The sequence below is a fragment of the Maniola hyperantus genome, chromosome 2 (genome assembly GCF_902806685.2).
Source record: "Maniola hyperantus chromosome 2, iAphHyp1.2, whole genome shotgun sequence".
NCBI classification, from domain to species: domain Eukaryota; kingdom Metazoa; phylum Arthropoda; class Insecta; order Lepidoptera; family Nymphalidae; genus Maniola; species Maniola hyperantus.
The window spans coordinates 6,260,973-6,285,407 of NC_048537.1; the positions used below are offsets into that span (position 1 = coordinate 6,260,973).

Sequence of the window (24,435 nt, forward strand, 5' to 3'; positions counted from 1 at the left end):
TGTATATCTAGGAATATCAAAAGAACAGTCACTTAGCTGTACTACATATTCAAGAGGTTCTTAAGAACTCAGAGTCATGTACTGCAGTATTCGACCGTTATTTAGGCTAAGGACTTAAAATAATTGAATACTTACTTTGTTGGTTAGGAGGCAAGAATCAATGTACGCGATGACGGGCCTATACGCCGAGTCAGGGTGCGCCGAGGGCGACGCGGCCGGCCCCAGCACGCCGCCGCTCCCCGCGCACCCCTCCCACCCGCCAAGGGAGTCCACCAAGTGCCACAGCAGGAACCCTTCTGCTGGAATATGCGACAGGTAATAACGAAATTTGACGACCTCCTATTCGGAAGGTCGGGGGTTCTATCCCGGGCACGCACCTCTAACTTTTGGAGTTATCTGCATTTTAACCAATTGAATATCACTTGCTTTAACGGTGAAGGAATTCCCCATAATGTTCTCAAAGGTGTGTGAAGTCTGCCAATGTGCTAGCTTGGCTGACTAGCCCTTCTCATTTTGAGAGGAGACCCGTTCTCGGTAGTAAGCCGACGGCGATGGGTTGATCATGATGATGATGAATAACGAACACCTTGGTAGTCGGCGCAACGCCCACCTGCTGAGTAAAGTGAAGCCGAGGCGCAACGTCTTCTTTGAAAGTTAACTTTACTTATTAACGTCTCCACCCTCGGCATAAATAAACCACGCTATGTGCTTCCTGAAGAGCTCTAAAAAGAAGCCCCAAAGACAGGAAAGCTGTGAAACAGCGGTTCTTCGCAATTTTGGCCAACAATAGGTATAGGCAAAGCAAGTTGTGACGGTTCACAATAGGCACTATAACTAGGTGTTGCTTTTTCGCCTCCCACGCCGCACCAGACGTGACCTTGAAAATAGACCGTGCAGTTAGTTTATTTTCTTGGCGCGAGCTTTATCTACATTCGCTGTTTAATTTTGGATCCTTTATCGCTGACGACGGAGCTAAGACGAAAAGGTCGTAATACGAGTTACGACCTATACGAGTTCGTCTATGCTATCACACCCCTCAAGCCGCTAACTCGTATCCCGTACTTATCCCTTCAATTCGCACCGTCTAATAAGACCGAAATTGTCTACTACGCAACTAGGGTCACGTGGCCTTCCGGGTTGCAGTGACAAACTGTACGAATAGGTACCATATCCGGTAATCATTTTTTCTCAGAATAATGTTGTATTCAATGTTTTTATCTTAATTTCGTCACTACCTTCAAACATTATGAAGATTGAGATGAATAGGTACATATTAATTTGGTAATGATATCAATAAAAACCATATCCATACTAATATTATAAACGCGAATGTGTGTCTGTCTGTTTGTCTACTAGCTTTTGACGGCCCAACGGTTTAACCGATTTTTATGAAATTTGGTACAGAGTTAGCTTATATCCCGGAAATCAAAGAGTTCCCACGGGGTTTTTAAAATACCTAAATCCACGCAGACGAAGTCACGGGCATCATCAAGTACTTATATAAAATAAAAAAGTGATTGAGGAACTTATCAACGCACGGCTCAAACTACTGGACGGATCAGGCTGAAAGGCATGAAGATCGCTTTTAGATATGACGTAGACATCGGCTAAGAAAAAATTTGGTGAAATAGGGGTTTGAAATGTATGTGGTCCATGCGGACGAAGTCGCGGGCATAAGCTAGTAAAGGTAATAATAGTAACGTCAACTTGTGTGGTGAAAAAATAATTGTTTTTACAGAGAGAAGGAGCGAGAGAAAGAGAAACCGCACCAGATATTTCCCGAAATATTAGACATTCCTCATGACGCACGAGATTGCGGACTCCTGTCGTGGAGACCGCTTTTTATCCAGAGATTTTCTAGTATTAAAGTAAGAATTTTGTGTATTTAAGTGTCCGTTCACACAGACCGGCTCGGACAGAATCGAACGGTGCTCTTCTTTTCACACAGACCTCCGGCGCGCATACGATTGGAACTGGCCGGAGCGACCAAGCTTTGTTTCACATAGACCGGCTGGAAGAGCACTGTACTGAAAGAGTACGCAAACGGAGCTAGGTTCGGCTGCGCGAGACCGGAAGAGCGTGTCATCAGAAATCATACGTAGCCGGTCGGCTCCTTTTATTTTTTCACACTAACCGCGTAAGGTTTGCTCTCCGGCATTCTCAATAACAAAAGAGGTGATATGTAAAAATAAACCTTATTTCAACTTTCCAACACTCTATTTTAATCGCTATCAAAATCTACTCTCCGGTCCGAGCCGGTCTGTGTGAACGGACACTTAGACGCCGATCCCACTGCCAGAGCTCTCTAGCTTTAAATTCGCTGTTCTGCGTTCCGCGTTCACTGTAATCTTTGCTACGCTTTGACCCCAAAACAAAAATGTCCGGCCGCGTCTATCATATTGACGCACATCATATTATTTTATATTTGACGGGTCAAATCCACAGACCACACTCAATAATAATCATTAATTATATTTTCATATTATTATATTAGTGTAAAGCTTGTTTTAATTATCAAACGTACTGTTATAAATTTATATTTAATATCTATTTAAGTAATCTGTAAAAAATTGTAATCCTATTTGGCCTTATTTTCAGTCTGTTATTATGTAAAATTATATTGTATATATCGCTGTTGATTGCAAAAAACAAATAAAATAAAATAAAATAAAATAGAAATACACATTCTGTGAAAATTTTAACTCTACGTATTACGGTTAACGACATACAGCCCGCTGACAGACGGACGGACGGAGTCTTTTTTCTTCTTACTAATGAAAAGGACAGACGCACAGTTTTAAATTTAATTTTTAGATGGTAAAACCCGTGATTTTAGCGCACAGTCGCGAGCCTAAAACAGATTTGTAGCGTGCACTAAAATTTAGAGTCTTTAAATGTAAAGTTCATGTTCTGTCCCTTTTTAGCAATATTAAAAAGAAAAGGAAGCAGATACTCTAAATTTAGTTTAGAGAAAGACAACGGAATCGGTGCCATGTGTATTTACATCCCTTGGCAGTTGAACCAGTTTCTAATGTGCTTATTTTCTTTTACAGGTGTTTGTATTTTTCCTTTCGTTCCTAGTAACATTGCAACAGGCATTGAGCTCTGGCTACATAAACTCTGTGATCACGACAATCGAGAAACGATTCGAAATACCCTCAAGTCTCTCGGGTCTCATAGCGAGCAGTTATGAGATCGGTAACGTTATTACCGTTATTTTCGTCTCATATCTTGGTAGCAGGAGGCACATTCCCGTTTGGATTGCTGTCGGTAAGAATATTTTTTTTTATTTAAACGTCTTTATTGCTTAATAGTTAATACTATGACAAAGAATAAAAAATACAGGATATACTTTAAAAACAAAGGCTATATTATGTATTTTTTACCGTTTTACAAATTACTTGTTTTCTTTAATCTGAACATTTTATGCCCACTGAATATAAATGTGGACTTATTTTCAAGCAAAACGGCTTAGCCAGTAGGCGATTGCGGGAAAACTGCATCAATCATTATTACAATCGCAATTGTTGTGATTGGCTGATTTTAATGCATTAAATTAATCAATGCATTGTAAGATAATAGTGAGCAGGCGCCAACCAATCAGAGGTGATTGCGATCGTGACATTGTAGCTGCCATTGTACCGCAACCGAGCAACTGTACTGACATTGAGTCAAAGACTGAATGCAAACTTGATATCATTTCCGAGCAATACAGCCTAAAATTGTACTCAAATTTAGTCCAACTCCAAAATTCGTGATTTCGACTAAAACGGTATAAAAGTTAAGTTTCAACAGGTTCATTTCAGGTTTTTGCTCGTCCTGTAAAATTTTGTTCCGTGCAATTACATCGTTTTGTTCGCCAGCTCCTCGATTAATTTATTAGATCATGTTGATATGAAAAATGCAATTAATTGGCAATAATCTGGACGAGAAGTCAAATGGGTAGTGGGTACTTATATTCTCTGATATGCATAAAGCATGAAATACTACTTATTCTCACTCGTGTGGCCCCAAATCAATATTAAATCTGAAGATTGTAATATTCTTTAACCATTTGCACACCAGGATCTGGTAGAATGTGTCAGGCAACTCAACTGATGTAACACCTACATGTACCCACATTCCAGCGAACAAACGTTTATTTATTTAAAAAAAAAAAAAAAAAAAAAAAGAAGAGAAGCACTGGGAGTACATAAGTGCTTTTAGATTGGCACTAAATGTTTATGTGATTTATGTTCTGAACGATATGATAGTAAAAGCCTTAGGTGATTTCAAGCTTTAGGATTTGTATACTATAGATTTGCTTTATAACCGAAAGTCAAGTTAATATAATTTTTGCCATCGATAGATTAATAAATAATTTCACTTGCGGATCTTCACTTCTTTTCCACATGGAGTATTGTGGAAAGCATATCAATAATTTTCATAATCATCAGCCTATTTTCGTCCACTGCAGGACATATCCCATTCCAAGAACGCGCCACCACACATCGCGCCAGCACTAGTTTAGAGAGGACTTTACTGTTACAGTTCCTGCTATTCACGAAGACGAGTGAACTTTACTTGTGGTTACGTCGGATACACGGGCAGTGCGTAAGTGTGCGTACATGTCGGACCAATCAGTCACGAGCAAACGCTCGCAAACGCACACATTATTGTACCTTACTTATACCGATACGACCTAAACACAAGCATGAGACTCTCGCCTTTGTGAATTGCAAGATTGTAACTTGCTTATTTAGGAGATTTGTATAATGAATGTACCTAATACAATTCCATTCCGGAATGCCCTTCCGGTTTCAGTTTTCTCTTCGACTCCTTCGATATCTTCAAGTCAAGAGTGAATAGGCATCTTCTGAGCAAGCGCGGTCCACCTTAGGTTGCATTATCACTTGCCAACAGGTCTGATAGCAGCCAATCGCTGATCTATAAAAATAAAAACACTAAAAATTGAAAAATAATTTAATTTATTACCGAATATATTATGTATACAAGAGTTAATATAGTTCCATTATAATACTTTTTGGTGCCGGTGCCAATTAGCTTTAGCTGCGCGAATCGTCTAGACTTCATATTTTTATGGGACTCCATAATGGCACCTCATTGGCACCGACCCCAAAAAATATTATTATGGAACTATATTAACTCTTGTATACATAATATATTCGGTAATAAATTAAATTATTTTTCAATTTTTAGTGTTTGTGTAACGAAGTCGGTTTTTATTTTTTTTTGTAAAAAATTTTTATTTCACAATTTTTAGTGGCTCCATGGAATTATGCTATGACTGGTTAAAAATCTACTGTTTACTAAGCTATTACACTGATCGCGAGAAATTTACTCTTATCCGTTGAGGAGCTCCAGTATCTATCTTCGAAGATGTTCATCAGATCTTCACCAAATTGAAATGGGACCAACTTTGAAGTATACCCTTTCAAACAAAAAAATAATTTTCAAAATCGGTCCAGGCGTTTTCGCGTAATCGGGGGGGGGGGGGGGGGGAGATTCCGACGAATTGAGAACCTCCTCCTTTTTTTGAAGTCGGTTAAAAATAAAATCGAACCAACAATAGAAAGTAGAAACCTATCTTTCTGATAGTTCTAAATAAAATCTACAAATATCGAAAGGAAGTTCATACGATTGTACGTTTCAGGTGCGGTTATCATGGGCATCGGTTCATTAGTGTTCGTCGTGCCACATTTCATAGCGGAAGCGAACAGCGAAATGTTGATGAACAACAAGTCGGATGATAATATCTGTCGATTGCCGCGCGCGCTGGAACAAGACATGAGCGGCCTCGGGAGACTGTCCCAAGGCCTGCCGCCGGCCAACTTGAGGCCTGATAACTGTATCAAGGTAAATAACGTATTTTCTCGTTGTTTTCTGTAGAAGTCTTCAGTCTCATCTATATATCAACAAATGGATATAGGTATATAGGCTAATTGGTGTTCGTCATGCGGCGCATTTCATAGCGGAACAGCGAAATATTGCTGAACAACAAGTCGGATGATATCTGTCGATTACCACGCGCGCTGGAACAAGACATGAGCGGCCTCGGAAGACTGTCCCAAGGCCTGCCGCCGGCCAACTTGAGGCCTGACAACTGTACTATTAAGGTAAATTGGCGTATTTACTCATAGTTTATTGTAGAAGTCTTCAGTCCCATCTATCAACAAATGTGTACTAGTTCATTGGTGTTCATCACGCCACATTTTGACTATCCCATAAGGCCTGCCGTCGGCACTTGAGGCCTGATAACTTTATCAAAATAAATTAAACTTTATCAAGGTAGTTTTCAGTAGAAGCTGTCGGTCCCATCTGTCAACTAATGGGTATAGGCTCATTGGTATTCGTTGTGCCATAATATCGTGGCATAAGTGGTCACGGGAGACTGTCTCAAGGTCCGCTGTCAGTTAACTTGAGGCCCCATAATAACTGTATCAAGGTAAATAATGTATTTACTTATAGTTTCGCTGTGGAAACCATCAGCCCCATCAATCAACAAAATAATAAAGGTTGACTTCAAGGTTAAGGTCGTGACAGTCGACCTCTGCAATAATATTGAATACTCACCGAAAAATGTTTCTTAACCTCGAACATGTTAATCAAAATAATATGTTTTCATTAATTGAAAATATTGACAATAGTCCGTAAAAACCGGCCAAGTGCGAGTCAGGCTCGCGCACCGAGGCCTTCCGTACTACACTCGTATTTTTTCGACATTTTTATGAACACATTTTAATGTTTTTACTTTTTTGTGATATAACCACAAATTCACGGTTTTCAGATTTTTCCCCCTTATGTCTGCTTAAGATCTGCCTACCTGCATTCTCGGTCAACGGGAAGTACCCTGTAGGTTTGTTGACAGACAGAAAACGAAGTGATCCTATGAGGGTTCCTTGTGAAGTACGGGACCCTAAAAAGATACAGCTTACTTTACTTAGTTATTATTATTAGTATTACTGTATTTAATTTCTTAATCCCAAATAATGCTATATTAACCGCAGCGATAAACGTGTGAGGAAAAACACCTGCTCCACGCCTTAGAATATACAATGGCAGCGAATAAATGAATTCCATATTGTTGCAGAGTTCGCCGAGCACTTTCGTGCCCGTGATGGTGTTTGTGGTCGCGCAACTGTTGCTCGGTTGCGGCGGCTCCCCGCTGCTGACCCTGGGCACCACTTATGTTGACGATCATGTGCGACCCGAGTCGTCGAGCATGTATATTGGTAAGCTACTAGTTGCTTAGCAGAAAAGTCGACCCACGCCCGTTCGGTACCCTCATTCCGCACATTGTCTTGATTACGTGACTTTTGAGTTCACCAATCACAACAAAGCATTCTGCCCTGTCCCCCTCCAACATTTTGCGATTTTGTTTTCTAGCAAAACCTTGTATATGCGTACTCTTGAGGTTGAATTATCTGTGTAAGATCTGTGTAAGTAGCTAAAATAAATCACGGCCCTTATTCGATATGACAGTGAGATAAGATATTACATTCAAAAGCTTATTATTCCACCAGGATGTAATTAACGTGTAACATATTGTTTTCATTTTCACTATTGTCCAACATCCAATTATCATAAATATGTAACGTGATGCAATAGCATCTGAGTCATACTATGATGTAGATCTTTAAATGTCAAGTATAAATCTGTCCAAATGTCAATGGACCTGTGAGACACTCCTTTTAATAATAAGGTCGTTCTTGCAATTAAATTACTAGCTAAAACTCACGACATTTAATTTTAACAATGACTTTGTAGGTAGGTACCATCGATGTGGATACACATAGGTAAATCTGCTAACGTGGCTTCATTACAGTTTTCTGAAAATCCTTTCTTAGTTGGGTCTATGTTATAGAGAAAACATTACAAATAATAAGTAAGCTACAGTACTTTTATAAGTCGTTTCGGCAAAATTCGTTTGCGCAGAAAAGCGCAACCTAACCGCGCCAACCAAAACCGAATGTACACCAATTAAATACAGACCTTATCGCTTTACGTTAAGATTTTAAATGTGAGAACAACAGAGACTCATGGTATCTCGCTCATAATTCGTGCATACAAAACATGGCGCGTTGGCAACAGCCAATAGCGCACGAACGTGCGTATGATTGGCTGAGATGTTTTCCCGCTATTCAAAAATAAGGTTTCTGCGCAGGTACATCAGTCTAACTTATAAAAGTGGTAGTACTGTACCTACCTTCAGAAGCTCTGTACGAATTGTTTTTACCTACAAATGTTATGAACTGACTTTTGATTAGTCAAAAGTATGCAAATTAGAAATTATGACTAGAAATTCCAGTCCTCATGAATCTTTAAATTCAGAGCTTACTACTCTCAAAGCCTTAATAAATAACACCAGGTTATCCATACTAATATTATAAATGCGAAAGTGTGTCTGTCTGTCTGCTAGCTTTTCACGGCCCAACCGTTCAACCGATTTTGATGAAATTTGGTACAGAGTTAGCTTATATCCCGGGGAAGGACATAGGCTACTTTTTATCCCGGAAAATTAAAGAGTTCCCACGGGATTTGTAAAAAACCTATTTCCACGCGTACGAAGTCGCGGGCATCAGCTAGTAAATTATAATTCGTTAAAGATTTGGATGAAAGATAAGATATCAGTGAGGTCGTTTAGTAAATATACGCATCTGCCTGTCCACCTTTCATTAACTTTTTACTGAGAGTCCCGAATGTTCTCCTTTGGTCATAACCGCACGTCTTGCTCATAAACTGCGCTGACACGACATAGTTCATCGAACCTTGGGAAACTAGACAGGACTGTATGTAGACTGGTATTGTACTTTATGGGATTCATTGGCCACATAAAATATTTGCTTCGCATGCACGCTCTGTGAAATACTTGGTATTATGATAAGAGTGAATTTAGAACAAAGAGTCCGGCACCTGACGTGACACGCAACGTATTAAAAAATTGTCAGAAAGGATGACAAAAATATAGAAACCGATATACATACTTATTGAAAAATAAACTTGTTTTATAAGTTGAACAATAGAGTACTGAAGGCATTTAGCAAAAATGTAAGGTAATATTCACATACATAGGTACTGGTCGCAAGTTAGGTACAATTATTTTAACATAAATGAGTTTTGAATGGTTATTTGTGATGCAATAATATGTACATACACATTTCATTTTTATACATAATACATATATGTATTTTTTTTGTATCTTAATCTATGTTTTGACTGTATGTAACCATATTTTATATGGGTCCATGACCTGCGATAAAAGAAAATATTTTTTATATTTCTTTAATCTAAATATTTATTTGTAATAGGATTTGCACTTTAAGCCAGACAAGCCTAACTAGAAGGGTAGACCGAAACTAACGTATGAAACCTATGTATTTCATTAAACAGCACTGCTAGGTACTTGACAGTGATTGGATATCATCTTGTTGCATGTTTGAAATTTTTAAGTTAGATAAGGTTGGCACTTCGCTCAGCTGTTACCTCGACGGCTTTAGCCCCTAACGCGATATTTCGGCCTTGACCCACCCCTGTCACTCGCCGAACGCCAAACAATGTGGTAGCTAATCAAAATAAAACTTCCGTGTTTAATAGATATAACTTCGCAGTAGCCGTTTCGTTGCGCCCTTGGGAAAGGTTATTTTTTAAGGTTAATTGGAATAACTAGTCAAGTGCGTGTCAGAACACGCATAAAGTAGGGTCCCGTAGTCATGCTTATAAAAACCGTCTTAACGTAAATCAAAAAGAATAAATTAGAAACAAAGTTATCTTTGCCACAGTTTTTGCTGCCAGTATTTTCTCTCATTACCTATACCTACTGTTTGACACGGTACCGACCGCATTATCTTGGTCGACTATAGCTAGTTATTGTTGGTCTCTGGTATTGTCATAATATTTTCTTTATAACTTCATACTGCGTATTGTATATCAAATCTTTGAAAAGAGCAACCGCCGAGTTTCTTGCTGCTTCTTCTCGGTAGGAAAGGCATTCCCACAGAGAATTAAAGTGGGTATTCCCAACCAGTGGTAGATGCAGCTGACGATTCAAAAATACTTGTATCTATAATCGAATAAAAAATATTTTTATTATTTATTTACTTACTGCGTGCTAATATCAAAGAATTTAAAAAAAATCAATATAGTCATTTAGGAATTGGTGAGAGTTTCAATTGAAATCATTTATTCGAAATAGATACTATTGTAGGTACTCTTTTTCATTTCGTAAAACTGCCACTTTGGGGCTCATTATTGCGAAAATGGTAAATTCTTTCGATTTTTTTTTTTCAAAATTTTTATCTTAATAGATTATTATAACTTGATAGTATAAGTTTCTGTAACTATGCCAAATAGCTCATTCATTTCTTTTTTTAAAGGCTGTGATACACGGATAGACAGCCGGGCATGTAGACGGACTGCCAAATAGAGACAGACTCGACGATGTTATAGGGGTTGCTTGTTTCACCACGGAACCCCAACAATGGATTCATTAAGACTTAATAGGCGTTGGCTTTTTGTATGGACGGCTATAAATTTCGTTTTTATTGCAGAAAGTAATATTAATTAACAGTTTATCAAGTAGGTACACGGTAGGTACGTTCTCTTTCGTCTTTCAAGTTCTCTGTGCGGATTTTTTAGATTAATCCGCATAACAACCTAAAGAATGGTTACTACCTACCTTAAGGGTATATCTCCCTAAATAAAGCAACCACAATTATTGTTAAGTCCCATTTCAAAAACTCTTGCCAGCCTTGACAGGTCAACAGCCTTGTGCAAGCATTATTATAATTCAATATAGCTTAATAAGGCTTCAGTACATTTCTCTTGACCTGGAATAATACCATCCACTGCCACAGGTGCTGTCTAATACCTCGTGAGGTTTGTAGCATCTTCAAAAATGTATTTTACGTAAATGTATGTATTATCATTTAGCATAGGCACATAAGCAAACGCTTGCGACTTCGCCAAGCATTCCAAAATCTTTCAAAATCCTTACATACAAGAAACCACAAGCTTAATTAGCTATAATCCGCTAAAACAGGCAAATCTGTATGGTGCAGTATGCGATATGCACTGCCCAACCTCCCACTAAGTACTAAAGATGCAGAAAAAGCAAGCAATACACACCACCAAACACAAATCTTCTAGAACACACTCAACATACGTTTCACTCTATCACCAGCACATCCTCAGGAGTGGTGTGGATTATAGCGATTGTGATGAGGCTTGCAGTTCCCGGTATATACAATTATACATACATATATAATTGGACTTCCGTAAAGTAACGCCTGCTTCTATCCAAAATCCCTAGACCACTCCTATGCCAAAAATGCCATACATTTTTCGAACAAAAAATCACTCATGACGACAATTCGATACATTTTAATAAAAAAACCATTAAATTGTTATGCGTTTCTTCTGTTACCATTATGCTATTTAGGGTAAAGGAATGTTATGTCATCTTGATGCTCGTAAAAATAAATAAATAAACTGGCCTAGTACTTGCAGTCATTCGTTGGAATTTACATCGACTTTCAAATCAATGGTAGGAGGTAGGTACTAACCGCAAAATCCGTACCGTTTGCGGACCGCAGAGCCAATGTGACCTAGTTTCGGGCCGCAATATCGGTAGACGAGTTACTATTACTGCATGCAGCCTTTTACCAGCTGTCATCACGGTTTTTCGGATTAGATACGACTTATGAGTTATATTTACTTTGGTGTAGTCGAGTACCTTGCCGACTTCTGCTAAAGTAGGTTAATCGGAATTCGGAAATATCAAAGGTTTAAATATATTTAATGGAAATATTAATAATATATTGATGGATCTATGTTGATAAACAAGATTGAACTCAAAATATGGTTCATATCGAAATAGATTTTAATAATAGAAAGAACGAAACGCCGACATCTGGTTTGGAATGATACAATCGAATCGGGTCAATTGATCTACGAAACCTAAAATAACTAACGATGTGAAAACCAACACATGCACGTAGAAGGCATAAATAACTAAACCCGATTCGTGTTCTCACTTCTCACTCCAGCTAAATATCCTCTGCGAAGGGCGTTATCTATATACTATACCAATATTATAACTGCGAAAGTATGTCTGTTTACATTTCAGCAGCATTTCACAGCCCATCTATTTAACCGATTTTGACAAAATTTGATTGGATAAAGAGATAGCAGAGATTGCAAGTTGTATTCCAGGGAAAGACATTCCACGAGATATAGAAAAAACCGGCCAAGTGCGATTCACTCGCGAACTGAGGGTTCCGTACTTGGGTATTTTTTCCGACATTTTGTACGATAAACTTATATGCATAAAAATAAATAAAAATCTGTTTTAGAATGTACAAGTAAAGTCCCAAAAAAAAAAACCCAAAAGATTTTTTGAAATAAAGTAACCACAAATTCACGGTATTCGGATTTCTTCTTTTACTTGTGCTATAAGACCTACCTATTCAATTCAATTTTGCTTTATGGCGTGCGGCTGCACCAGACGGGCGCAATTTACTTCGCCAATGACAAGACCTACCTATCTGCCAAATTTTCAACGGGATGTACCATATAGGTTTTCTTGACAGATACGAAAGACAGAGAGACAGCCAAACAGACAACGAAGTGATCCTATAAGGGTTCCTTTTTTCCTTTTCAGGTACGGAACCCTAAAAAACCAAAATTTAGTCGGCGTCATCAACTTGGTATACGGAGATAGTTTGCAATCCTGGAGATGGGCATAGACTTTTTTTTTTTTTTTTAATAGATATAGCGAGCAAGCGAGCAGGCGGGTCACCTGATGTTAAGTGATTACCGCCGCCCATGAACATTTGCAGCACCAGAGGAGCCGCCGATGCGTTTTTGATCCTGGAAAATCAAACGGTTGACACGGGATTTTTAATAACCTAAATCGGGCACGTTAGCACGAAGTTGCTGATATAATCTAGTTAGGTAGTATATACTCGAAATAAGACTTGTTCTGTCCTAAGTTATATTAATTGAAACAGAACAGTCATCTTCAAAACTTAAACTAAAGCATCAAGTTGGGTTGCTAACCTACATAGAAGCACCAACAATAATATACTGAAGCCATTTTTTATTGTTTGCAGGTTGTATGTACAGTATGGCTGCTTTTGGACCAGTCCTCGGTTTCTTATTAGGTGCATATCTACTGTCATTTCATATGGACTCTTTCTCTGGTACTATAATTTCAATAGGTGAGTTCCGTTTTTTTTGCCATAACTTAATGCCCAGTGTCAACTAGTAATAAAACTTGTAGAAGATAAATCTGGCAAGTCTGGTTTTCATTTGCTTACTTTTAGCAACTAAAACTTACAGAAATTGATATGGACATTGTGGCTAACTCTGTTGTTCAGAATCACTAACCTCTGTAACTCACTAACTTAGGTCAAAGAGTTACAGAGGTTAGTGCTAAACTAGTAACCCACAGGGAGTATTATGAAAGAGATACCTAGTACATTAGACCCTCCATTTTAGTTTAGATTAGTGTACAACAGAATAGAGTATTTTACTCTTTTTTGAAAAGTATATTAATTTGATCCTCAGGTGAGGTAAAGATAAACTACCAAAAAATTCACAAAATTCTAATTGATCAATAAGTGCAACAAAATGCATTTAAATTTTGTATTTCAAACTTCCCCGCGAAAGCGCTAATCGCGATTGTGTTTAGGTTCATGAGACGTCATGACGTCATTACTATTAGTGTGCAGTTCCTGAAAGAGAAAACTTAAATTAAGTTGAGTAACACGCAACTTATTTTTGTTAATTTGATAGACAAGTGCTAGTGTTTACATTACAACCGCAATCAATGTGACGTCACAGTCGAAATTTATCATGGTGGCTACAGCTTCGTGCGTTTCGGATACTAGTAGAATAGATAAAAAAGTGAAATCTTTAAAATGAATAGGCTAGTTGACCCTTTTTTTAAGTAGGTCTTAAATGGTTAATATTTGTCCTATTAGATCAAAAAAATTAACACTATATTTTTTTGCGCCCTAAAAACCGTAAAACTTTAATTTAAAAATATATTTTTCTTAGACAGGTGAAAACACTGTCGGCCATGTTTGGCCGATAGATTATCTGTGCTCTGACGTCATGCATTTGTAAACAACAGCACAACCTCCCAAAGTTTAATAAACATGACTTCTATACTAGTTTACATGAAAAATATAGTAATTATCGTTATTGTATCATCCGAGAATGTAAAAAAGTAGATAATTTAAAGTCCTGACAAACTTTTACGGACTTTAAATTTTATATATATGGATACTACGTTAGTCAATAGGGATGACATTTCTTTGTTTACATATTTAATGACGTCACATCATGGCTGACAGCGTTTTCTGCGTTTCAAATAAAAATAAAAATTGTATTTTTTTAAATTGGATTTATATATCCATCCTGCGTTTTTAATAATTGTTATTGATATATTTCGTTGTCTTAAGCAAAATACTATAATAAATAATCATTTATTGGACGAAATTAGATATGAGTCAAGTAGCCTATTATAAAATTCGTTATATAATTTTGTAAACAGAAGTTGTCATTTTTCGATTGCTTTACATTTTTAGATTTTTTCTCGCTAGGTGTGAAGTACCCTATTATCCGACTTCTGCAATTTTATTGCTAGTGGACACATAGCTTACAGAAAACAATTTTTGTGAATTTTTCAACTGACGTGTGTTTGATTAATAACTTGTATTTATTATTTATAGATCCAGGAGATCATCGGTGGGTTGGAATGTGGTGGGGCGGTTTTCTGCTATGTGGCCTTCTCCTCATTCTTGTAGCAATTCCGTTCTTCTCATTCCCGAAAGTTTTGGTTCGCGAGAAAGAAAAGATACGTCTCGTCGAGAAAGCGGCCGCGGCCAGTGGCGCGTCCACTGCTAAGGCGCCTCCTAAACCACCAACAGATTTAAAAGATACCGGATATGGAAAAGATATAAAAGGTAAATTCCAATCTATAAGTACATCCCCATTCTGTACTGTGATTATAAATGCGAAAATGTTACTGTCTACTGTTATGTTACAAACTTACATCTCGGAAACGAACATAGGCTTTATTTTTTCTCGGAAAAATATCTGGAACTCGGACTACCACGGGAAACACATTTTTACACAGTTTCGGTACGACCAAGCCGTGTCCAGTTTTAAAGTAAAAAAAGTTTTTAATTAAGGTTTTAGGGTGCCGTACCTCAAAAGGAAAAACGGAACCCTTATAGGATCACTTTGTTGTCTGTCTGTCTGTTTGTCTGTCTGTCTGTCAAGAAACCTACAGGGTACTTCCCGTTGACCTAGAATCATTAAATTTGGTAGGTAGGTGAGTCTTATAGCTGGTATTAGGGGAAAAATCTGAAAACCGTGAATTTGTGGTTACATCACACAAAAAAAATTAAATTGTGGTCATAAACTAATAATTAGTATTTTCAATTTTCGAAGTAAGATAACTACATATATCAAGTGGGGTATCATAAGAAAGGTCTTCACCTGTGCATTCTAAAACAGATTTTTATTTATTTTTATGCATCATAGTTTTTGAATCATCGTGCAAAATGTCGAAAAAATAAGACTGCAGTACGGAACCCTCATTGCGCGAGCCTGACTCGCACTTGGCTTTTCTTCTCTTCTTCTCTTTTTTTGGCTTTGTCCAAGTGGATTTAGGTTTTTAAAAATCTCGTGGGAACTGCTTTCCCGGGATAAAAAGTAGCTTATGTCCAGACGGATATCCTAGAGACCCAGGATGTAAGCTATCTCTGTACCAAATAGATTATGCCCGAGACTTCATTCACATGATTTTAAGTTTTTTTTTAATAAGTTCAACTCAGTAATTCAATAAATCTGTCAAAAGTTCTGACTCAGAACTCAGAACTAAATGTTGGTTGTTATATTATTTTCTTACAATTGCAGATATCCCCGTATCAATGTGGCGACTCCTCAAGAACCCAGTGTATGTGGTGACCTGCCTGGGCGCGTGTATGGAGCTCATGATAGTGTCGGGTTTTGTTGTGTTCCTGCCCAAGTACCTCGAGACGCAATTCAGCCTCGGGAAGAGCCAAGCTAGCGTTTTTACAGGTATATCTCGATACAAGTGTGTCAGTGCACAGAAAGCGTTGAGATAATGGGCTATGGCCTGAATTATCAGTACTTACCCTTATTATAAATGCGAAAGTGTTTTTTTGTTGGTTTGTCCTTCAATCACGTCGCAACAGTGCAACGAATTGACGGGATTTTTAAAAAACTAATTCCACGCGGACGAAGTCGCGGGTATCAACTAGTTATTAATATTCGTTCTTTGCTGATGTCAGTCGCGTAGAAACCGATCGTCAGCGAGAACGAAAATACCGTAATGCTAAACCGATAGTATAAATATCTGCAAAGTAGATTTGTTCTAATGAACATCACAAGCAAATTCTGCTTTAACAAAAAAAAAGCTATTTTGGCAAACTTGCTCTTCACAAAAGGATTTGGTTCCCAACCACCAAGGACCAAATAAGCATATGAGATACCCAGGCTCTACTTCGACGTCGTAATCTCACTACTACACTACTACATAATTACAGTACATTAGTTGTATATACGTGGTAAAGTATGTATTCTTTGTGATGAGATGTGCTATAACCTTAAAATGAATGGTATTATCGTTTAGGTTCAGTAGCCATTCCCGGTGCGTGTATCGGGATCTTCATGGGCGGCTGCCTCCTCAAACGTCTGGAGTTGCGGCCGAAAGGTGCCGTGCAGTTCGTGCTCATATCCAACACCATTTGTCTATCGTGCTACGCGCTTCTGTTCTTCCTGGGCTGCGACAACATCAAAATGGCCGGCACCACGATACCTTACACCAACAACAGGTTCGTGAGCCAGTTCTTAGTTACGTATGATTTTAGTGTTATCTATCCATCAGCCTGTATGTGTCCACAGCTGGACATAGATCTTTTGAAGAGCAAACCACCACAAACGATCCTCTGCCTTCTTCATCCACCCACTTGAGTCACCTTTTTGGACCAGCATGGTGGAGTTCGTCTCACACTACTTAATGTGTCTGCTCCAGCAGCTATTGTAAATCAAATCTTTGAAAAGAACAACCGCCGAGTTTCGTGCTCATTTTTCTCATAGAAAAGGCATCCCGATTCCCGATGCGCGAAGCCCGAATCTAGATTAGATAGATGCATTTGATGATTCAAAAGTTCCTATAAAAGTTTATTTGACAAAACTTTTTATTTCGATTTCTGTCGGTTCTGCGACTGACACGACCTGCCTATTTCCACTTCAGCGTACCTATCCTCTGGAACTTTGGTTCGCCAATGGTTATATTATATATTGTACTCCAGTAAATGATGTACCTATATTTGTTTACACACGGCAGCAACCTGGAGCCGTTCAAGGTGAACCTGACGGCGGCGTGCAACTTCAACTGCCTGTGCACGGAGACGGACATGGAGCCGGTGTGCGGCAACAACGGCCTCACCTACTTCTCGCCGTGCCACGCCGGCTGCGCCGCCTTCTCCTCGCGCTCCAACTTCACCAACTGCGCCTGTGAGTCATGCACATCCGATAGACGCGCGGCAGCAACCTGGAGCCGCTCTCCTCATTTCTAACTTGACCACGTGGTGATCATGCATTTCTTATGAGGCCTATAGGTAGCGACCATGTCTCGGATCCATATGTCATTACTGGCATCATACATTGTTAGCGACTTTAGTCTTCAAGCACTGATAAATTTTGGACGAGAAGACATCCCGAACATGTACACCAGACAATGAAACCGGTATACTGTAGCGCGTTGTTTGTCGCAGGCGTGCACGAGAACAGCCGCGAGGTGGCAGGCGCGGTGGGCGGCGTGGGCACGCTGAGCGTGGGCGGCGCGGCGGCGGCGGCGCTGACGGCGGGCGCGGCGCGCGAGTACAGCGAGGTGACGGTGGTGCCGGTGGCCACGGCCGGGCCCTGCAACCCGCCCTGCACCACCATCTTCCCGTTCCTCGTGCTGCTGTTCTTCATGACCTTCGTCGTCGCCGTCACGCAGATGCCGCTGCTTATGATCGTACTCAGGTATGCAAGTGTTGCGCGTCGCTGTGCATACTTTTTTCTTGCTTAACCTAAAATAAGTCCATCACCTTTTTTTATTTATTCACTTTTCCGAGCAAAATTTTTAATCTATCCATTTTATATTGCGGAACGTCAAACCGCAGTACAAAGAGCCATAGAGAAGCAACAAAAACAGCAATATCCATTTTATTTTTAACACTGTTTCTCTTGTATAATTGAGATCTTACTCTCATTTTCACTTGTTCATTCCCAGATCTGTAAGTGAAGAAGAACGGTCGTTTGCACTTGGCATGCAGTTCGTGATCTTCCGTCTCTTCGGCTACATCCCAGCGCCCATCGTGTTCGGAAACCTCATCGACTCCACGTGTATACTTTGGAAGCAATCCTGCAGCGGGGAAAAAGGCGGCCGTTGCTTATTGTATGATATCGAGAAGTTTAGATACAGGTAACAAAGTTAATTTCTTTTAGCTTGATCTTGCAAACTTTTCGAGTTGTTTTTCAACATTATGGTGTGCTTGTTGCAGATACGTCGGTCTTTGCGGTGGCATAAAGATAGTGGCTCTGGGTATATTTGTAGCGGACTGGTGGCTAGTGCGACGACGCAAACACCTCGAAACTACGCCTCCACTCGATCCTCACAAGGATATCGCCGGTTCTATCATCAGTCTAGACAAACGTAAGTATAGTAATGATAAACAACTGAAACCACTCTGGTTGTTATAACGTTTGTATTAGCACAAAGGCCATAATTATTATTTTTGCTTTATTTTATAGTTTTCGAAGAGTTGCCGTCGGCGGATAACGCAAGCGGTTTCCGCTCGGGAGTCACGTCGGGCCCCAGCTCCGCCACCACCACGCCGATGGAGCCGCCGACCCTGATGCAGGACGCGGACCCGTACCGAACCAAACTGCATCGAACCGACTCTCAATACTCGCAGGACTCCCAGACGCGGGCCTCGGGCAAGAACTCGCGCGTGCTCGTCGCGTCGCGGCACATGCGCAACGACTCCAAGACCATTCAGCTGGAGCCGCGCGCGCGACAGCACGCGCAAGACGAGGAGCGAGCCCGCGCCACGCGCAGCGACTCGCGCCACTCGCGCGACGCCTTCCCGCGCTCCGCCTCGCGGGACTTCGCCTCGCACTCGCGCTCCACTTCGCGAGACTTCAAGAAGCCGCACTCGCGCTCCGACTCGCGCGACCTCAGCCTCGAGCAGCTCAAGCAGCTCGCCATCAAGAGCATGGAGAGCCTCGACCTAAGCGTGCTGCCGCTCAGCAAGTGCGCGGACGAGGAAAGCACGCGCCTCATCGCGGGCGGCGCGCTCCGGCACCGCCGCACCGGCTCCAAGGACCTCAAGCCGCCCGACGCGCGCCACAAGCGGACGTCTTCGCATCACATCACTATGGAGCCCAACGAACTCAGTTTGCAGCTGCAAAAGGGCCGCAGCGTCGACCAGCTCTCGGCGTCGCCGCTCGATCCTCGAGTTTGAGTACTCTCGATTATTAAACTAATTGTGTAAATAGCGAAATATCTGAATCTCAACTTCAGTCTGGTAACGAAGAGTTCACGGAGTGAACTGAAAGAACTTGTAGCAAAATTGGATGATAGTGTTGAAGTAGTGAATAGAATGAATAATTTCTACGTTTCTTTTTAGTTGAATATGTGACCGCACCGAACGAGGGACTCACCCAGTGGACGCTCGTAAGGTATGACCTTCTAAAAAGCCTCTCGTTCTACTAGTGATTCGTTGAAAAATACACCCTATTATAGCAGACTATAAAGTTATTTCTTCTATACGCTTAACCAACCGCGAGTGATTTTAAACCATATCTTATCGTAGTAGTTTAATTAGTACTAACCGTAATTGAGATAAAGGTTATCTATCGCTGTTTATAATAGTAATTTTTTTTATAAATCTAAAATGTATGCTGTTTTGTGTTCATATTAAAATGGTATTAAGTGATTAGGTTATATCAAAATACTCATTTCACTACACCTGTTCAATCCATATAACGCGTAAAATTTAACTTTTCACGCTTCATTTTAACTTTTTGTGTCAAATTTCATGTCAAAAGTACGATTTTAGTCCTTATTTTAAAGGTGAACCATACTTTCGACATGACAGCTGACCCAAGAGTTAAAATGGCGCTTGAGAAGTCATTTTTTACGGACTATACCTTTGCTTATAATTTGGCCTAAATTGTCCTTACTATTTGTTACAATGAATAAAAAGGTAAAGTTAAAAACTCAAAAGTTCTGTACCTATTAACAATGAAACATTTTATAATATTTGTACTTAATCACATATTATGTAAAAATACCCTTTCAATACTGTCTCACAGATTTCAGCTTGTGATTTTTCATACTTACTGATTTGCATCAAGTATGTAAGTTAATAAAGTACACATTTGTAAATAATTTACATGTGACATTTTACTGCAAATGTAAAATGTGAGTGATCGTAAATATCCTAATATGTAGTTAGGTATTTACAATACAAAACTTTACATCTACTTTTATATTTTATTTAAATGGCTTTTCAAGTAAATACTTTAGGAAATTTACTTTTAACTACTAAAAATTTTAACTAGACACACTCAAAATCAGCACACACTGGCATTTCGTCAAACTAGATCCTACCGCTCGCCAAGTATAGACTAGCATTTATTTTCTAAAAATCCGTAATATAAACCTCCTCTATATAGAGATTCTCGAATATCTTATAGCCTTAGAATTATAGACACAAATAATAATAATAATCAAAGCATATGTACATACATAAGTACATTTGAATTAATATATTTTATTAGACATTGATGATTGAGACTTTGGTAACTTTGATTTGTTAAAGAATCCAAAAGTTTAATCACACTTATTATAAAATAAAAACACAGTACAAATCTATAAGTAACAAACCATTTTATGATTATTTTTTATAACAGTTATTTTTGTTTCAATTTGTTCAACTCAATAGTTTTGATCTGTATTCTTTTGATCTCTTATGTAAAATTCTGTAAGTGATTACTACACAAAGAAAGTATGATTACTTAAAAATATATCTCTTCACATAATAGGTTAACTGTTACACTAAGGTTTCAGATTTTATAGGACCAAAATTATTTTCAGTAACTACTTATAAAGAGGGAGCCAGCGCGTGCCAGACCTTCGTTATTTTATAAAAGCTGAAAGTTTAAAAAAATGACGAAGGTCTGGCACGCGCTTGGTCTTAGTCCATTAATCTTGTTGAGTAGGCCTACTATCAACTTTTCGTTAAAAATTCTTATTTTTACCTAAAACTGTAACAATTTATTGTTTCTTATCTGTTGTCTATTTTAGAGACAAAGCGATCACTGAACAAAATCAGGTTGTGATTTAGTTTATGGATACCATGTTTCAAGATTTTGCAACATCTTTTTTAACTTACATTAAAAAAAGATGGTAGGTCTGCTTTACTGAACATTTCTTGACTCTTGTACATTAAATACAGACTGCCAATTCACTATCCATTATTTTGCCCTATACAATATGTATTTAAATATATTGTTGAATATATTTTTAAATTGCAAGTTCATCCACATAAGGTATTTTTTGTTTTGTAGTACTCATTCAAATGTCAATTCATAGGCTGCTGTTTCTAAATTAAAAATTCAATTACTACTGTAGTGATATAGTATGACATATTTTTAAATTAAATATTTATCTTGTATATTTAAGACGAAAAAGACAAAGGAAGATTCATTGTAAATTTTTGTCATATATTTGTTAAGAGAGAAATAGTTTGATATGAAGAGTGTTATATCTAATAAAAATGCCTTATTACAATAGGTTCTAAGACTTGATACTGACTTAGCTGTGAGAAAGTTGTTACGTCGAATGCAAAGATGATAGGTTTGATGATAGCAACTCCTAATTTGTTGCATTTAGTGATTAATAAAATTGCATACACATTTTAAATTTATTTTATTTTAACCAAAACTCTTATCCAATACTCATTGTACAATTCCCATCATGGTGAAAGGCTCTCTTGCAATACTTCTCCTATTGACAAAAGAAAATATTTTTTAAGTTTGACAGACTGGTCTCACTACAGAGAGTTTAAATGAGATGAATTTATATAAGAAAAAATTGAAACAGATTTTTAGAGACAAATCTGTCTCTAAAAATCTGTCATGTCAAAATCAAAGAATCTATAGTACACGACATGGCAATTAGGGAGGGAATTCCCAGTGCGGGTGTGCAGGGTGTCCCCCCCCGCCTCATACCCCAATTCCTCCATCTCAACCTGTCGCTGACTATAGGTAAACTGTATAGATCTCATCCTAAATCACCTAGAGTAGCCTAAGCTGCCCAGAGTAAACCCTGTTTGCTAGCAATTATGCAAAGTACAATTATTTAGGTATGAATATATTTTTCATATAGTTGTAATATAATCATTTCATATCAATAATGATCAGTAGGTATACATTACAATTATTGGATACTGAAAAACAACTGTTATTAGTTATAATAATAATTCACAATCAACTCGTCTTTTAGCTCACTACTGAGCAGGGGCCTCCTCTCAGAATTAGAAAGGTTGAGGCCATACATATCCCACCCTGCTGGCCAAGTGCAGAATTTACGTAAGTATTTGAGAACATTATGGAGAACTCTCAGGCATGCTGGTTTCCTCAGTATTTTCTTCACTATTAAAGCAAGTGACACTTACGAAATTACTTAAAAGAACTCCTAAATAATGATAGAAGACTATAAATTAACTTAATCATAGCTACAAATCTAGTTGGTTAATAAGTGGAATCTAGAAAATAAAAGTTTTATAAATGTAAGGATACTTTAATTTTACTTAACAAAAATTACAATACTACAATAGCTACATTTCTATACATCACTATTATTTAATTATATAACTACAAATTGTTTGCATTTATTCCAACTCACCACACTTCTCAATTGTAACTTTCTTTAAAGGTTTTCCATTTTTTGATCCAAGACTTTCCATTTTGCTTACAACTTCCATTCCTTCCACAACTGACCCAAAAACAACATGTTTCCTATCAAGCCAGGGAGTTGCAGCAGTTGTTATAAAGAACTGTGATCCATTTGTATTGGGGCCTGCATTGGCCATTGACAATATACCTGGACCAGTGTGCTTCAGCTTAAAGTTTTCATCTTGGAAAGTTCTGCCATAAATTGACTTTCCTCCAGTGCCGTTGTGATTAGTGAAATCCCCACCTTGGCACATAAAATTAGGAATAATTCTATGAAATGATGAACCCTGGTATCCAAATCCTTTTTCACCTGTACATAGTGCTCTAAAATTCTCAGCTGTTTTAGGGACTTCATCTGTGTTTAGTTTAATAACAATACGGCCCAAAGATTCACCTTCTGCGGTAACATCAAAATAAACTTTTTTCTCTGTCTGAGTGGAGGCAAAACGCAACGCAGCAGCTGAATAGACTGTGCCGTTGATAATGGTACGTCGCAGGATAGCGGAGATAGCCATTGTAACTTATTTCCAACCTGTAAATGAAAAAACTTTGTGAATATTATTATATGAACTGTTTAACTTGCGTAACTACTAAGCTTAGAGAATCACTGTTAAAATAGAAATCCACTTGGACGCAAATTAGAACATGGTAAGTTGGTAGAGGTTATATCAAACTAACCTTCAGGTTTATTCACAGTAGGTTCTTGAATTAAATTAATTTTCGCAATAGTAAATTGTTTTGATTAAAATTTGACTTATTTTGATTCATGAAGTGACCCCGTAATCCGTTTTATTATTTTTAAACATTGCCATTTGCATTTGCCACCTTATTAATATACCACAGAGTACATTGAACATAGGCACAGACTCACAGAGTACTACATTGAATATATATAGCGGTATATATACGTCTTAATATATTATTAAAACGTAGGTAATTATAATTTATATACTCTTTGAGTCTGTGTTTGCCACCGACAGGCGACAGTAGTTAGGCTCAAAAAGGCTAGAACCCAGAGCCGTTAAATGTGATATTAAATCATTCATCCATCATTCATCCAACATACCTATTCACTATAGAGATACGTTCACCACAAGTTCACAGTAGGTAGTACCTATATAGGACATAGGTAGTATTAGTATCACTCTACGTAGTAGTTAGTACCTACCTAGTAGGTACTTCCAAATTCTTTGCACTCCCCTTTGAAGGTTCTTGCAGTTGTTTGATTGTTCTCGAACAACGCCCCCCTGTCAGTGCCAAAAGAGCCTTGTCGCCTTATTTAAATAGATTTTTGAATTAGCCCTTGTTCTGAGATTTAAATGGTTACTTGTCAGTTGTCACTGTCAGTCAAAGTCGAAAAGCAAAATTCATCCAAGTCGAAATCAA

At 38.4% G+C, this 24,435-nt stretch overlaps 2 protein-coding genes across 4 annotated transcripts in view; one reads left to right on the plus strand and one right to left on the minus strand.

Annotated features, from left to right (window-relative positions):
- Nucleotides 1-22,015, plus strand: part of LOC117987311 (solute carrier organic anion transporter family member 5A1-like) — a 57,905-nt gene extending 35,890 nt beyond the window's left edge. For both annotated transcript variants that reach the window (XM_034974310.2, XM_069503028.1), the window contains 14 exons: nucleotides 148-315; nucleotides 1,739-1,868; nucleotides 3,054-3,270; nucleotides 5,654-5,856; nucleotides 7,091-7,232; nucleotides 13,110-13,217; nucleotides 14,736-14,969; nucleotides 15,928-16,092; nucleotides 16,667-16,868; nucleotides 17,384-17,553; nucleotides 17,814-18,066; nucleotides 18,317-18,508; nucleotides 18,588-18,739; nucleotides 18,838-22,015. In XM_034974310.2, the coding sequence (XP_034830201.1) occupies nucleotides 148-315; nucleotides 1,739-1,868; nucleotides 3,054-3,270; nucleotides 5,654-5,856; nucleotides 7,091-7,232; nucleotides 13,110-13,217; nucleotides 14,736-14,969; nucleotides 15,928-16,092; nucleotides 16,667-16,868; nucleotides 17,384-17,553; nucleotides 17,814-18,066; nucleotides 18,317-18,508; nucleotides 18,588-18,739; nucleotides 18,838-19,550 (3,049 nt within the window). In that variant the 3' untranslated portion in view covers nucleotides 19,551-22,015. The remainder of the gene's footprint in view (nucleotides 1-147; nucleotides 316-1,738; nucleotides 1,869-3,053; nucleotides 3,271-5,653; nucleotides 5,857-7,090; nucleotides 7,233-13,109; nucleotides 13,218-14,735; nucleotides 14,970-15,927; nucleotides 16,093-16,666; nucleotides 16,869-17,383; nucleotides 17,554-17,813; nucleotides 18,067-18,316; nucleotides 18,509-18,587; nucleotides 18,740-18,837) is intronic.
- Nucleotides 22,005-23,905, minus strand: LOC117987396 (peptidyl-prolyl cis-trans isomerase-like). 2 transcript variants are annotated; one of them, XM_069503315.1, is made up of 3 exons: nucleotides 23,728-23,905; nucleotides 23,000-23,581; nucleotides 22,005-22,099 (listed from the first exon to the last, which is right to left on the minus strand). In XM_069503315.1, the coding sequence occupies exons 2-3, from the start codon at nucleotides 23,562-23,564 to the stop codon at nucleotides 22,068-22,070; spliced, it is 597 nt and encodes a 198-aa protein (XP_069359416.1). In that variant the 5' UTR covers nucleotides 23,565-23,581; nucleotides 23,728-23,905; the 3' UTR covers nucleotides 22,005-22,067. The 2 variants fall into 2 exon arrangements, with proteins under 2 accessions (XP_069359416.1, XP_034830298.1); XM_034974407.2 differs by having other exon boundaries at nucleotides 22,005-23,581.
- Nucleotides 23,906-24,435: the final 530 nt, after the last annotated feature.

Bases quoted from the DNA above. Each gene is read 5' to 3' on its own strand.
- LOC117987396 (XM_069503315.1), bottom strand. From the start codon at position 23,564: ATGGCTATCTCCGCTATCCTGCGACGTACCATTATCAACGGCACAGTC. The intron at 22,100-22,999 runs GTGAGTTGGAAT...TTTTGTCAATAG, and splicing joins AGTTACAATTGAGAAGTGTG to GAGAAGTATTGCAAGAGAGC.